At 45.0% G+C, this 15553-nt stretch overlaps 1 protein-coding gene across 1 annotated transcript in view; it reads right to left on the bottom strand.

Moving 5' to 3' along the window:
• The window catches only part of INSC (INSC spindle orientation adaptor protein), a 125300-nt gene that overhangs the window by 40013 nt on the left and 69734 nt on the right, over nt 1-15553 (bottom strand). Inside the window, exons 6-7 of the mRNA XM_024731593.1 lie at nt 8651-8764; nt 2616-2741 (exon numbers count right to left, since the gene is read on the bottom strand). Coding sequence (XP_024587361.1) covers nt 2616-2741; nt 8651-8764 — 240 coding nt within the window. The remainder of the gene's footprint in view (nt 1-2615; nt 2742-8650; nt 8765-15553) is intronic.

Below are 15553 nucleotides of genomic sequence, written 5' to 3'. Positions count from 1 at the left end.
CAGTGATCCATTAAAACTTTATGGATCAAAACTTTGAATTTCACATAATTTTCATGTGACACAAAATGTTCTTCTGATATTTTTACAGCCATTTAAAAATGAAAAAAAATTTCTTAACTCGTGGGCTGTACGTGCCAAAAACAAGACAGCAGGATGACTTCGGCCCACAGGCTGTAACTTGCCACCCCCTGAGCTAAAACGTAAGCTCTAAGAGGACCAGGGATTTTGTCTGTTACGTCACTTCACATCTCTGGGCCTCGGTTTCTTCGTCTGTATAATGGGGATGCTTGTACACTCAAGGCAGATATCAAATGGAATCAGGCTGCCTGTGAAGACACTTGGCAAGCTCTGTGACTGCAGAGCTGTAGTAGCTGTTTCCGACCACACGGGGGCTCCTTTCTGACAAGACTCCCTCCTGCTCTCTGCCGGGCACAGAGTTATTTCAGAAGTATCTGTGTATGGAAAGTAATCTGACCTGGAGGAGGGGAAAGCCCAGAGACTGTGACCTTCTCCTTTGCGAGTTGGGGGCGGGAGAATTAGGACTTTGGCCAGAAACAGCAAGGTGGTCCGGGTTTAGCGGCAGGGATTTTTTTTGGCAGTCTGAGAGTATCCATTAAACCAGTGAGTCAGTGAGGTCGACTGGGCATTAGACAAGCAGACGGGGTCCAAATCCTGGCTCCAAACCTTACTCTGTGATTTTAGGTGAGTCACTTACACTGGCTGAGACTCAATTCCCCGTCTTCAAGGTGAAGATATGAATCGTGCTCACCTCACGAGGCTCTGGTGGGTTAATGGAGGGAATGCGTGTAAGGGGCTAGCTCAGCACGGGGCGCTTAGTAAGCCCTCAGGCGCTGAGTGTCCCCCCCACCCCGTCCTCTTGCTCGGTGGGTAGGGGCTGGCTCCCAGGCCGGTGGCCCATCTGGCCTGGGAAAGACGCATTGGCGCCCTCTGGCGTTGGAGCCCCGCGGAAGAAATTGCCTCCACAGCCTTCCCAGCTGCACAGGTTTTCACTCTGAGCAAAAAAAGTCCTGCTGTCTTTCTTCCCTGGATTGAGGTTTTCCTGCTGCTCTGCAAACTCTCTAAAGCCAAGAAATGTACTGCTTTTGGAGAACTGGTGATTCTAGTCCCTTCTGCCTTTTCCTCCCCTTCTTCCTGCCAACCAGCATGAAAGAAGATGAGAAACGAACGCATATGGCCATTTCCCACTGTCTAAGGAAGAAGATTTTATGGGAGAAGAGAGGATTATTCAGTACATGAAGCTGGAAATGCTCGATGCATTTATTCATGGAGTCTGTCTGTCTCGCCACTGCCTCTCTCCTCCCTTTTACCACCTAAGCAAGCACACACATACAAAGGCTTCTGACCCCATGGGAAGGGGGCACTCTGTCCAGAGGGCTGGCAGTAGCTCCTTCACCACTTTGCTGTGTGACCTCAGACAAATTACTTCCCCATTCTGAGCCATAGCCTTCTCATCTGTAAACTGAGCAGATTTCCCATGCACCCTCCATCCTCAGCTAAAAGCACCTCAGAGCCTGTGATCCTGGGACTCTGTCCCATAACCTGAGCAGATTTAGAAAGAGACAGGGTAGAACGTAAGATGACCATCTGTCTAGGAGTCCAGACCAAGGTAAAGAAACTGAGGGGAGGGTGGAGGTTTTCTGGGCAGCCAGGACCAGACTGTGGGAAATGGATGCAGAGGAAGGGGAGAAGTTTGCTGTCCCATCCCCATTTAGACCAGTCACGAGAACAGACTCAAGGTACCTACCCCTCACCCTGCAGGCACCACAATTGTCACCAGGCCTTTCTATCTCTCTTCCATTAAAAAAATTCAGCATCTTTCCTTGAAATGTGGTTGAGAAATCCTCAAGTGTCAGCACTAGCCTCCCAACCCTCCTGCTAACATCCCTGAGGACCCAGCTGCAGGCTCAGACCCACTCAGGCAGAAGTGTTGAAGCAGCCGCAGCCCTACAACCTGGGGTAATTGGGAGGTGGTAGCTGGAATCGGTCACGTTGCCCTAGGTTGGCCTGGAGCTAGGCACCTGAGACTGTCAAGCCACCACCTTTCCTCCAATCCTGGCCACCCCCAGTGATGTTGACCCATTATGTGCTTGGACTCCAGTTTCCCTTTCCCTTACCCAAGCCCTCTTTGGGTGGAGCCCACCTGCTTGCCCAGGCACCCATGCCCACCCTGCTCATGCCTATCCTGTCCCCGGAGGAGCTGGAGCCTCTTCCTTCTGCTGGGGTCCTGCCACGAGAGAAGGACCAACCGCCCTTAACCTCAACACCCCTCCCCACCTGACTTGCCTGTCTCCTGCTGTGTTCCCCCCCACCTCCCACCCTGCCCCGCCACCCAGGCTCTGTTGGCCACTCCACCCAGGAAGTCCTGAGTGTCTCTCTGGACCCTGCCTTTCCCGCTGAGCTCCTCAGTCTCGGCCCCCTTCATGTCTTCATCAACCACAGTCAAGATCCCAGCAGCCCCACATGAATGATGCCTGGGAATAGGAGGGACTCAGGGAACTTGCTCTTGCCAGACGTCCACCAGGAGGTTGCTCTCCCCATTCACCCACCCGCTTAGGGACCTCAGGCCCCGCCCAGCCAGCCAGCTGCACCCTTACCTTCTCCAGCTGGTGGACACCCTCCTCCACGCAGCAGATGGAGGCCAGCGTGCGGAGCGCCTGGGGGTACAAGCACCGGAAACTGTCCTGCCGGCAGACCTTGAAGAGCGCCACGACCCCACCCTCCTGCCAAGAAAAAGAAAATGTCACATGAACTCACCGTGTGACCTCTTCAGGGGCTGACTCAAGAATTACTGATACCCCTCACTCAGCAGGTGTGTTTTGGGGTCTGTAGGGAGGCAGAATAGCCACCCCAAAATATGCTGCTTTAGTGTAAAGATTATTTTGAGCTGAAGGCAATTAAGAAGAAGCAGATACAAAACGATCTCTGTCCTCTCCCTATTTGACTAAGCGCAGGATATAAATTTCAAAAGATTATACCCCCTCCCCTCTCTACTAGGAAGAACAAGAGTTAATCGCTGGAGACAATATTAGACCCTTATCGGCCTGGATTTGGTACCAGAGGAATCCACATAGCAGACTTCAGTCTTTATCTACTATTAGTTTCCCATCTATGTGTCTTCCCACAATTTGCCACCCCTAGAGAGTCAAGGTTCTCTTCCTTTGTCTTACCACTTCTCTAAAAATGTGCTGTCCCTTTGCTAAGATGCTGCGTTAGCCCAAGTTCTCACCAACCCTTTGAGTTACTCATCTCTGACCGTTCCCACGCGTCAGTACAATGCAAGTGCTAATAAACCTGTTTTTTATTTTTCTTTTGTTAATCTGGCTTTTGTCAGCCCCATTTACAGGCCCCAGCCAGAGAACCCAGGAAGGCAGTAGTAAAAGAGAATGTCTCCTCCCCTCTGGTTTCTACACACACACACACACACACACACACACACACACACACACACTCCCAAGCTCCCACATGTGTTACAGTGAAATGCCACCTTCAGAAATAATGTCACTCTTGGTAATCTAAACTGGAGGCGAGGGGCCAGGGCAGGCACACGTGCTGGGGCCAGGCTCAACCCCAGGTAACACCGCTCCCAGACTCCTGGCAACACCCCTCAGCAGCCGCCATGGGATAAGCCTAGAGTTGTCAGAAACAGGTTCTAGAAACAAGTCTGAGGCAGATGGAGGGAACTGAAAGCTAGATGCCCCGTGCTGGTTCTCACTATGCCGGTGACCACCTGTTCCTTCTCGGATGCTCCCACCACCGTGGCAGGCACAGAAAAGGGAGCTTTATTTACCTCAATACTATAATTTATTTCCATTTGGGGGGTGGGAAAAACTCAAGTCCAGATGGGTGAAATAATCACCCCAAATCCACACTGGTCTTCTTTTCACTCCTTCACTCCAATTTGTAAAAGGAAAAAAGAAAAAAACCTTTAGGATTGATCAGCTGAGCTCTTGAACGTGAACCTGTACTCTTCCTTTATGAGACCTCGTGGTGACCTCCCAGGAGAAGTCTGAGAGGATTTCTGAGAAGAGTCTGGGAGTGAGGCGCTCATCCTAACTGGACATATTTATTCTGTAGAAAAATCACTGAAGCCACCTTGGCTCCCGGAACAAAGTGAGAGAGACCAACAGATCACAAAGGCGACTCACCACACGTCCACCAAACTGGTGGCAACCCCACCGTGGACATCCACGTCCAAAGCAGGGGAAGCTGGCTATCCCACATCTGGCTTTGCCCTGTTTCCTCCCTCTCCCCTTCCCTGAGGGCTGGAGGGGTGCCTAGGAGTGGCAGCAGGAAAGAATGCATGAATAAGTGGTCTGAACTTGGTCCTGAGGGGCACTTGCCTTTAACCGCGCCACTCCTGGCTCTATCTATGCCCACTGCCCTCGGTTCCCCAAACTGAGAAAGACGTTACAGGAAGAAGGAGGTGGGTTCAGCAAAATTACCATCCCCAGTCAGACTTTTCAGAACTCTCACAACAAAAAATGTACTATGCACGAAACAGGCACTGTTCTGTGTCCCCAGGGACGCAGCAGTGAATGACTGAAAGGATCACGTATGAGTAACCAGAAGCAGCAGCAATGACCACTACGGCCCAGCACAGCCTCACTGAAATGTCACCCCAGATCTCCCCTTCCCCGCACCCCACAATGATAAGCCCCGGGGCCCTTTGCAGTCTAAGGGTTTGGCTGCTCACCACTGCAGGGACCAAGATGAAAGTATCCAATTCTGGGGGAGTTCAGAATTTCTGACATTTTATTATATTCCTCCTTCCTTTTAGGGTAGTTTATTTGGTGGGAAAGGACTGGTAAATTTGTTCAAGCAGCACAGAAATATTAACGGTTTATGATATGCCAGACCCTCTGCTGGGCACTGCCTCAGCCCCTGCCCGTGCTGAGCCCCTTGTCTGGCAGAAAACGTTAAGAGCAGGAAGAAATCTGGGTAGCTGTGCATTGAAATGGGGAGGGGTTGCAGGGTTAAAAGAGCACAGAGTAGGAACTCCTGACATAATCTGAAGGGGGACGGTTATAGAAGGGTCAAAGGGTCACTTAAAATGATGTGATTTTAAATGCACATCATTATTCTGATAAAAAAATATGCTCTGGTATGGGGACAAGACACTTACCCCTCTGAATTCTTGCTCCACAGTCTTTTATCCCTGCCTGCCTACTTTCCCACGGTTCCTGGGACATAAGGGTTGCACATAAAGACCTTACCCAGAGAGTCACTGACATAAGATCAAATTACTCTTTAAAGTAAGAAGAAAGAACAGGAGTCCTAAAGTCTCCCTGGCCAGCCTTGTTGGCTATTAATGACCTCCCACCAGATGTAAATATATATATATGTTTATATGTTTATATATGTATGCATGGTTATATGTGTGTGTATTTAATCATATATAGTACAAATCTTATTTATATATGTACAATGATAGATAGATAGATATTTACGTCTGGAGCAGACAATGAAGAAATGACGCAAAAGAATGGGAGGCAGAGAGCCAGGATCAGCGTGGCAGCCTTCCTTTGGCTCAGGAGACGCCAAGTCTAGCATAACTATATTTAAGCCTCTGCATCCATTTGCACTGCATTCTCATTACATCCTTTCCCAAGCCTGTGAAAAATGGTCTTCTTAGCATTTTTAGCTACTAGGAGAAGAAGGGGGAATCCTGAACCCGGACTGAGGGGATTCTGGTTCAAATCCTGGCTCTGCCGCTGGCAACCTTTGGTTAACAATGGGGTCGTGACAGCTACGTGACTCAGCTGTTGAAGGAGCAGTGAGTTAATGTTGTGAAAGGGCCGAGCACCCAGTGAGGGTGGACCTGGACAGCCAGGTTGGGATCAGGTCACAGAAGGCATCCTGGTTAGAAGGGTGTCTCATACCCTCATGAAAGGTCTCCCAAGGGCTGGAATATGTGGGAGGGAGAGGAGATAGAAAGTAAGATGGAATGTGAAGCCCCCATCGAGGACCGAAAAGAAGCACTCAGCTTAGAGTGGGATCAGGGGCTGCCTGAGCTTGTGGAATCGCACTGCCGGCTGGAGCTTGTTTAATTTTATAGAAAGCTCTGGGCTCGGAGCCCAGCTGTATAATGGTATGCATTATTCAGACAGGCTCAGGGTAAGCTGTCATAAAGCTGGAGGAGGCCACTTGAGGGGTGTGTAGGCTAGTGGTGGGAGGAGGATAATAGAGGAGCTGGACTGGCGAGGAGGGGGTAATTTCAACAATGCACAGGGGAGTTTTCAGTGCTCTGCACTCAGGAAGGAACGGGATTATTTGCCACCACTGTCATAGGGAGGACTGGGTTTATTTCTTGGCCATCAGAGGAACCCAAGGGGATGAGAGGATAGACCTCAGACAGGTTGCCCAAATCATCTCATGGGGGTAGCTCAGATGGATGAAGGACCCAAGGACAGACCACACCGGGCTCCAAGGAGGTGAATGAGGAAGGCCACTGGGGGAAGCTGCCCCACATCTGTCACCATATTGGGCATATTTCCTGAACATCGGAGGTGAGGATGCTGTGCAGGGCATACCAGGAACTCCCAGCCCCTTTGTCACTGTCAGGACTGGAAACCCAAACATCGATTTTGCTGGAGGACCTAGTCTCTCCATTTTCCAGGCTGGGAAGATGGGAGTCATCATGGAATCATCTCTCTGCATCAACCCTCCGTCTACTCTCCCCCAAGGACTGGAGACAGAAGAAGGTTGATGTTCAAATTCTGGAGTCAGCAGATCTAGTTAAAATCCCATCTGCATTTAATGTGCATGAAGTTCTCTCTCAGCCTCTGTTCCCTATTCTTAAAAATGGGAATTATAATTATAACACATCATTAGATTATCAGGAGGATCAGATGAGATGATGAAGGGAAAGCTTAGTGCAGTGTTTGACATATAGAGAGGATGCAGTAGATAATAAAGGTTGTGGAGAGGGGAAGAGGGCAAGGGAGGATGGGGATGAGGAGAAGGCAGACAGGAGGAAGAGGAGGGAGCCGGGCTGCTGAGAGGCAGTTCAGGACAGCAAACAAGAGCATAGCCTTTGCTGTCAAACAGCCAGGTTCAAATTCACCTTGGCAACTTACTAGTGGAGATTTTTTTTTTTTTTTTTTTTTTTTTTTTTTTTTTTTTTTTTTTTTTTTTTTTTTTTTTTGCGGTACCCAGGCCCCTCACTGTTGTGGCGCCTCCCGTTGCGGAGACCAGGCCCCGGACACGCAGGCTCAGCGGCCATGGCCCCCGGACCCAGCCGCTCCACGGCATGTGACATCTTCCCGGACCAGGGCACGAACCCGTGTCCCCTGCATCGGCAGGCGGACTCTCAACCACTGCATCACCAGGGAAGCCCACTAGTGGAGATTTTTAAAGCTCCCTAGTGATGCTGATATGCCTACAGGGTTGAGAACTTTTGAGTCACACTTTGGCCCAAGAAGCTGAAGGGCCAAGGATCGAACCAGAAGTCACCGCTGTGGGCTTTAGGATCATGAACTCTGAATTAAAGAGACTTGGGTTCTAATTCTGACTCTACTCTTTATCAGTTGTGTGACCTTGAGTCAGCCTCTCAAACCACTTCCTCAACTATAGATGGGAAAAACACGATATCTACTTGTTTGGATGGTTTTATGATTTAGAAGAAATACCGTTTGCAAGGCATTAAGCACAGTGGAGAGCACCCTTAAACGTTAGCTATTGCTGTTGCATACAATTTACTTCTCCCTTGACCAGAGTTGACAAGCATTTACCCTCCTGTTCCAGATTTCCTTAAAAGCTTAGATCAGTGATTCTGAGAGTGGCCATGCCTCAGAATCCCCTGTAGAGCTTATTAAAATGTGGATTCCCAGGTCTTACCCCAGGACCTCGGTAAATCTTGGAGGGCGACAAACCATTTATGTTGTGTTTTCCAAAAACTCCCTGAGGGATTGTGATGCAGGGTTAGGCCTGGGAACCACAGAGCTGGAGCATCTTCTTGTGACTGACATCTTAAGTCTATTGAAGGATATAACTTTGATTCCAGTTAGATCATTATTCTATCCCCAATGGTAATGTCATTTCTCAAGTTTAAAAAAAAAAAAAAAAGAGGCAAAAATAAAACAGAAGGCCTTAGCAAGCCCCCTAGGGAGCTACCAATTGCCTATATTTGTTCTAAGTGTCTGGATCCAACACTTAGAATGAGTGCAGGGGCAAATTGACCATGAAGTTAATGAATTACAACTCCCATGTAATTAATGAAAACCACCGCCCTCAATTTTGTCTTTCCTTCATGTCGTAGTGCAGTGACAGCAGGCATTTTTAAGATTCAGCCAAGAACCTAAGTTGGAAGGTACGTTTGGTTTGGGTTTGGTGGGATATGTGAAGATGAGGGAGAAGTGTTGATATTTATAACAGACACCTCGTGAAGAAAGATGATAGAGGCTCCAGGGGCACCATCTTCTTGTCTCAAGTGGGAAATGAAATCAGAGGAGTTAGCCACTATTAAAGATGGAGACACCAAGGCCCAGAGAGGGGAGGTAACTCTTCCAAGGTTACATAACAAGCAAATGCTAGAGCCAGGACAGGCTTCCTAAGCCAGCTGTCCCCACCAAACTAGCTTCCTCACACTCTCCCCAGGCCCATCACCTTGGCCCCCATCCATGAAGCTCACCTTCGCTATGATGCGGCACAAGGGAGCCCCCTCTTGGGTCAGGCTGAACAGGTTCCCTGTGGTGGATTCTGTGGTGTAGATATTGTCCGAGGCATCGATTTTTCTCACCAGTGCCTAAGAAAAGAGAGCAAAGTCTGATGGTTACTCACTCATCTACCTTCTGCTCACCTTCCTTAATGGAATACCCAAGAGTGCCCTGAAATCTGTAATCCTGCCCCATCTCCACTACCCCATGATGAGGGTGACGAGGTTCTAACTTAGGGCAAGACATGAGTCAGGATGAGGTCTGGGCTACATTTCAGAAATATGGGATAATTTCATACCCCTGGGGCATGGACAACCAATGCGCCCCACTCTAGTCAATCAGAAAATCAACTCTCATCACTGATGGGCTCAGCAAGCACCTTTTTGCTATTCTACTGGCTCCTGATGAGAACAGAAACCATCGGTGAAATAAACAAACCATCAAGTTGAAAACCCAGTGAGTTGCTACAGATATGACCAAAGAATTTGCTCATTTTGGATGGCCGTTAGCTAATGGCAAAGTCCAGCTGGGTGAGGGGTTCAGGAGATGAGTCGAGAGAAACATTCTACTCTGTAGTAGCTTCCTGTTCAGAGGACATTTGCCTTAGGTGGACAGCCAGGCCAACACAGCAACCTGGAATCCTGTCAAAGACTGGGTAGCTCAGTGAGGAATGCCACTAACTACAGCTGAAGGCTCTCAGGCTGGTGGTAAGAGGGCCAGGAATGGCCAAGCACAGCACCCCGGGAGGCTCAGGAAGAAGAGCAAGTGGAAAATTCATCAACAAATGGGATATGAAGATCATCCCTAGAAGAGTTTAGCTGATTGCACGGAACTTGAAACCACTTCATAATCAGCCATTTGTTTTGAAGGTTGTGATTCATCAATTATAGATGGCTCCTACCTGCTAATTAATGTTCATTGCTTGAGTTTCTCCTGGGAGGTTGTGGAGATGGAGACTGGGGAGACTTGCCTTTGGGGGCCTCGTGCGAGACAGTAGGACCTCTGGGAAGCCACTTGTGCAATTTCAGTTGCCGTGTTTATTTTAAAATATGAAAATGGATTTGTTTCAGATTCATACTGGTGTTATGGAAAAGACACAAGGAAACTAGGAGATCTCAGTTCCAGTGCCAGCCTGCCTTTTTTAGCACACTATATTGATGAGCAAGTATGTATATGGTTAAAAGTATGGACTCCAGAGCTAAACTGCCTGGGTTCAAATTCTGGCTCTGCCACTTCTAAGCTCCCTAGAGCAAGTAACTCAGCCTTTCTACACCTTAGTTTCCTCATCTGTAAGACGGCAGAACTAACAGTGTCTATCTCTTATGGTTGTTGTACCCATCTTTTAAAGTTGCTAATATATATAAAGAACTTCTAAAGGTATCTGGCACATGGAAGCAAAATAAAATTCTTAACAGTTTTTATCTTGAGATCTTGGGCAATTGAGATAAACTCCCTAGGCCTCAGTTTCCCCATTTGTAAAATGATTTAAATTAAAGGGGTTTGAGTCTCCAGGTAAATAGCTCTTCCATTTTTCTTTTTTATTCAAACTCAGAATTCTTCACACATAGCAATATGCCAATCTTCTACATATAGCAGTCTAAGATTGTGTGTAATTAATCAAACTACATTAAATATAAAAATTATTTCCTAAGATTGGATAGATGCCGCTTGTAAGATATTTAACAAAAGGTAAAATTAATAACCAAGATTTGTCACTGCAAATCTGTATAATGAATGTACTTAGAATCATTCCCTATCTTTGCTGTAAGCAGTTATATAAGTGATATCAGTGCTAACATGAAAATGCAGATTTCATATCCTGGGGTCCTGTACCTAAATGATAATTACCTAATGTTCCTGATTAGTGTTTGTACTTGAAGCAAATTAGCATTATGTTAAACTATTCAAACCCACTGTCTTTTGCAATCATTTTCTGCTATTAGACCATTTATGTCTGAGGATAATTTCTTGTTAACGTCTATACTCACATATACCATAATTACACTTCAGATTTGTCTCAGTGAGTCAGCTCTCTGACAATGAAAAGTTGTAAACATCCTTTTCACAAGGATAAATTTGGAAAGAGAAGAGATCAAAGGCTCCACGGAAATCATCAAGGCTCTAAGTATCACAATGCGTCAGAGCTGGAAGGCGTCAGAGCTAGAAGGGCTCTCAAAAGTTTGTTCAAGATTTCCTTCCGAGTTGAGAAAACAGACACAGAAATCTGCCCAAGGTTACACATATAGTACGTGGTGGAGTTAGACCTTAACCCCTGTGAATCTGACTCCCTATTTACCAAAGTCAGTGAATCCATGTCCCTCAGTGCCGGCAGGACCTCCCAGGGGCTAGTGGAGATGGAAGTCTCAAAACAAGGAGGAAATCCAGCCTCATGAGCAGCTCTCACCAAACTGGAGCACAGTTCGCCACCCGGGCTTCCATTAGCATCTACTATGTTCTGCCCTGTGGCAGCCAGAGCTTCTGCTGCAGGGGGCAGAGCTGACCTAGAAAGCCCCACCTAGATCCACCACCATGTTCCTACCGAGGCCATACTTCCCCTGAGCTACTCCCAGCTGTGACTTAGCACAGCAGGGGCACTGCTGTGAGTCCATGACTGCAGGCAGGGGCCTCCTCTCACAGGTGACTTTGGCTTGAAAATTCCATCTCTTCCTACTCAAGTCTTCATCCCCCTTTTCTCTCTCAGTTATCAGCCCTGCAACATGGTTTTCCACTGCCTTCTCCTGCTTCCTTCCCTCTATCCTTCATAGATGTTTCTTATCAAATCCTATCTTGGTATTAGTTTCAAATGAACACAGTTTCTAAAATCAAGTTTTTTCAGGTAATCGAGGAGGAATTGGTGAATTTTCAAAAATATGCTTCACCCTCTATCATGAGAAGACTGGTGAAAGAATGGAAACAAAATGAAGGAAGATAGACCGATTAAACTGAATGACAGAATTTTTTTATGACAGACCAGGCAGATACGAAACAAAAAAATATAGGATCTTGAAGAAGAGGAGAAAGGGATTTAAAAAGAAAAGGGGGGTGGGGTGGTGGTTAAGGAGATGCACACAATCTAACTACTCTAAATAAAGAATTTGAAAAGGGGGATATATTTTTGTTTCTCCATCAGAAAGAGTGACTGCAGCCCAGTGAAATTTATCAGCAGGGGTAAACTCTCAAACATCAGCCTGGAATAAGTTCCTCAGAAGGAGGCAAGAAAATACTGTGAAGCCTCTTTCTAAAGCTTCAGATAGAGACTCCATAGTTAGATATAGTTAGGGCAGCCCAGCCATGCAAAGGGATTACATATACATGGGTTGATTAAAGATGGCCACAGATTCTTCGCTACTCCTCCCACAGAGTGGTGGGTTCTAACTCCCCCCCTTTTGAATCTGGGCTGGCCTCAGTGACTTCCTTGATGAACAGAAGCCAGCACTCGGTAGAAGTAACGTTTCAGGACTTCCAAGGCTAGGTCATAAGAAACCTTGAAGCTGCCACTCAGGCTTCTTGGAACATTCTTTTCAGAGTCCTAAGCTACCAGATAAGAAGTTTGATAACTCTGAGACTGTCATGCTGGAGATGCCGTGTGCCGTGTGTAGGACCCCTGATCAATTACTCTCAACTGAGACCAGCTTTCCAGCCATCCCGTTCAAAGCACCGTACATGTGATGAAGCTTTCTAAGACTCTCTAAACCATCTGCCAGATGAATACCTCCAAGTGACCTCTGCTGATACCATAGGAAGCAGAAGAATTACTCAGCCAAGCCCTACTGAAATTCTCTACCCTTAACATTGTGAGATATAATATTAAAAATTGTTGTTAGAGTTGTCTGTTGTGTTAATAGAGTTCTAGATACAGGACAAAATTATAGAGATCAGCATGAAATAGTCAAAGGATTACTAGATAAATTTCAAGTGAAAAGGTTTTAACATAAGGATATAGTATCGCCTGTGTCCCAGGAGAACGTTTTGGAGAAATGCATGAATTAGGACTTGGAGAAAGGCTCAGAAAGACTAGACATAATAAAGAGGAGACAGACAAAATAATAACTGAATCCAGGCTTGGATTAGCTACTGGTCTGATGGGAAAATATCTCCTGGGTGGGAATATCCAATTTAGAGAGGCAAAAATGGATAAGGTCACTTAGAACTAAAGGTTTAGGGCAGATCCAGACCTTAACTGATTTTATTTCTCCCAATAAGGGAAATCCTAAAATCTAAAAGATTACTTTTGGAAAACAAAAGAATGTGTCAGAAAGGAAAGAGGAGTCAAAGTGCGAATGCTGCTCAGATGAGTAAATAGTGCTCATTCTATGAGTTAGATAAGAAAAGAGACCCACGTGAGAAGCAGGGCAAAAGGTGAGAAACTCAGCTGAGTCTCCCTGAAGGGAGTGGGAGATTAATAGGGAGAGAGAAAACTGCAGACATAATTCATTACTGGAAAAAAAAAAAAGATATAGCAGAAAAATGTTATTCAAGACTGAAATAGTCAAAAGGTATGGGAAGAGGGTGTTCTGAGAAGCACGTGGCAGAGGGACGGGTTCTCAGTAGGTGCATAAGGCAACAGACTTCAGGAGCATAACAAGAAAACCCTGGGGCTTCCCTGATGGCGCAGTGGTTGAGAGTCCGCCTGCCGATGCAGGGGACACGGGTTCGTGCCCCGGTCCGCGAAGATCCCACATGCCGCGGAGTGGCTGGGCCCGTGAGCCATGGCCGCTGGGCCTGCGCGTCCGGAGCCCGTGCTCCGCAACGCGAGAGGTCACAGCAGTGAGAGGCCTAAGCAATCCTCAGCGAGAGGCAGAGACAGCAGCCATATTATAGAACTAGAGTGCCTGTGTATCCTATGTCAATTTTTTTCTCATTTAACCCTAAAAGAATTTTTTAAAATATATGACCCCTTTCACATTTTTAATTTGACAGGTAAAATTTTGCATCATAAGTTTAAAGAACAAAGTTGGAAAGGATGTAATTTCCAGCAGACTATAAATATTGACTAAAATAAAATGATTACATCACTCTTTTAGATGTATCCCATGAAATCTAAATACCAAAACAACTTGATACCATCATCATCCATTTAAAATTACATGAACAATCTCTTTAACATTTGAACATTTTGCATCTTTTCTTTTCATCTTTAAACTTACATTCCCATCCCCATTCTCCCTCAGAATTTTATCTTAATGTAATACATTTAAGTTTCAAAGTATATTACTGATCACACTTAATCATGCTTATCATTGAAATTTTCTTTTAATTCCTGTGACTATAAGGCTCTAAGTGTTTAAAAATAATCTCTCCTTGCTTGAATTAGTATTACAATTATCATCAGTACAATTGGTCAATACAACATAGATGATAAATTTTGATAAATAATTATAAATCATAAAAATTAAAATTTTATCATAACTATATCTCCTAATGAGATGAATGAGGCTTTGTAGGTTTTCTAATTCATTTATCCATGATTGAATATTGGCTTAATGCTATATTTTTAGATGTAAATCCTGAAAAATCTTGTTCCCATAAATCCCGTGAAGAGAGGAATGGGAAGAGTATGTATAGCCAAGTTGCTCACCCTTTGAGCACATTCTGAGCTATGTAATCATATAGTGATTTATCATCAAACACTATTTTTAATGATCATCCAGCTGATAACACCTATAAATTGGTAGAAGCAAAGAACTGGAAACCATTTGACTTGCAAAACATTTGTCACCCAATCATTAGAGTCATTCATTCACTTGTCTCAATTTCTGGGAAGAATTCCAGAAGTACTTTACCAAGACATATTAAGTAACTCTTAATTATACCCACTACTCTTTCACTTAGAGCACCTTGGATTATCCAAATTATTCAGAAAGGATTAAGAAAATCAAAATATTATTAATTTCATTAACAATACAATTTTAATAAAATATTTTTGTGTGTTTCAAATAAAAAACTTGAAGCTACAGCTTTTGCTTATTTAATTTATGGAAAATACCCACCCTATAACCTAATTGGCAAAGACTTCTTTAAGCCAAGCCAATCAGCCAATCAACTTAGCTTTTTCTCAATATAGACCTGACTTCATTTTTAATTTAAAAAATTTTAATATGTATTCCAAGAATTGCTAAAAAATGCTGACAAATAATTTTGGAAATCATTCTGTAAGGAGAAATGCTAAAAACAGTCAATATTAAAATAATATAGACTTAAAATAAAATTTGATTTACTTGTGTATATTCTAAAGCCAAGATAAAACAATTTATTAAACTTTTCATAAGGCAAAGTAATATATAGCTAACATTGTAAAGTAATTATAAATCTGGAAATATGATAAAAGTCACTGCATTCCTTCAGTAAATAGATGTGTATATGTATTGAACTTTGGTGTTTATTTCAGGAAATAATTAAATAAGGTCTGAGAATAAAAATATCTGAAATCATTCGACTGTTTTTTGTAGCTCTTTTTTTTTTGAGGTATTTTTTTTTTGATGTGGACCATTTTTTTAAATTAATTAGTTTATTTATTTATTTATGTTTGGCTGCGTTGGGTCTTCGTTGCTGTGCGCAGGCTTTCTCTAGCTGCGGCGAGTGGGGGCTACTCTTCACTGCGGTGCGCGGGCTTCTCATTGCAGTGGCTTCTCTTATTTGGAACACAGGCTCTAGGCATGCAGGCTTCAGTAGTTGTGGCACACAGGCTCAGTAGTTGTGGCGCATGGGCTTAGTTGCTCCACGGCATGTGGGATCTTCCCGGACCAGTGATCGAACCCATGTCCCCTACATTGACAGGTGGATTCTTAACCACTGCGCCACCAGGGAAGTCCTTTTGCAGCTCTTATGATCGAACTTCTCTACGTATTTAAAGGAGAAAAGTATTTATACTTAAATCT

Source organism: Neophocaena asiaeorientalis, unplaced genomic scaffold (assembly GCF_003031525.2).
Source record: "Neophocaena asiaeorientalis asiaeorientalis breed wild unplaced genomic scaffold, Neophocaena_asiaeorientalis_V1.1 scaffold571, whole genome shotgun sequence".
NCBI classification, from domain to species: Eukaryota; Metazoa; Chordata; class Mammalia; order Artiodactyla; family Phocoenidae; genus Neophocaena; species Neophocaena asiaeorientalis.
The sequence above is the reverse complement of the archived record's forward strand: the minus strand, read 5'-3'. Positions and strand labels throughout refer to the sequence as shown.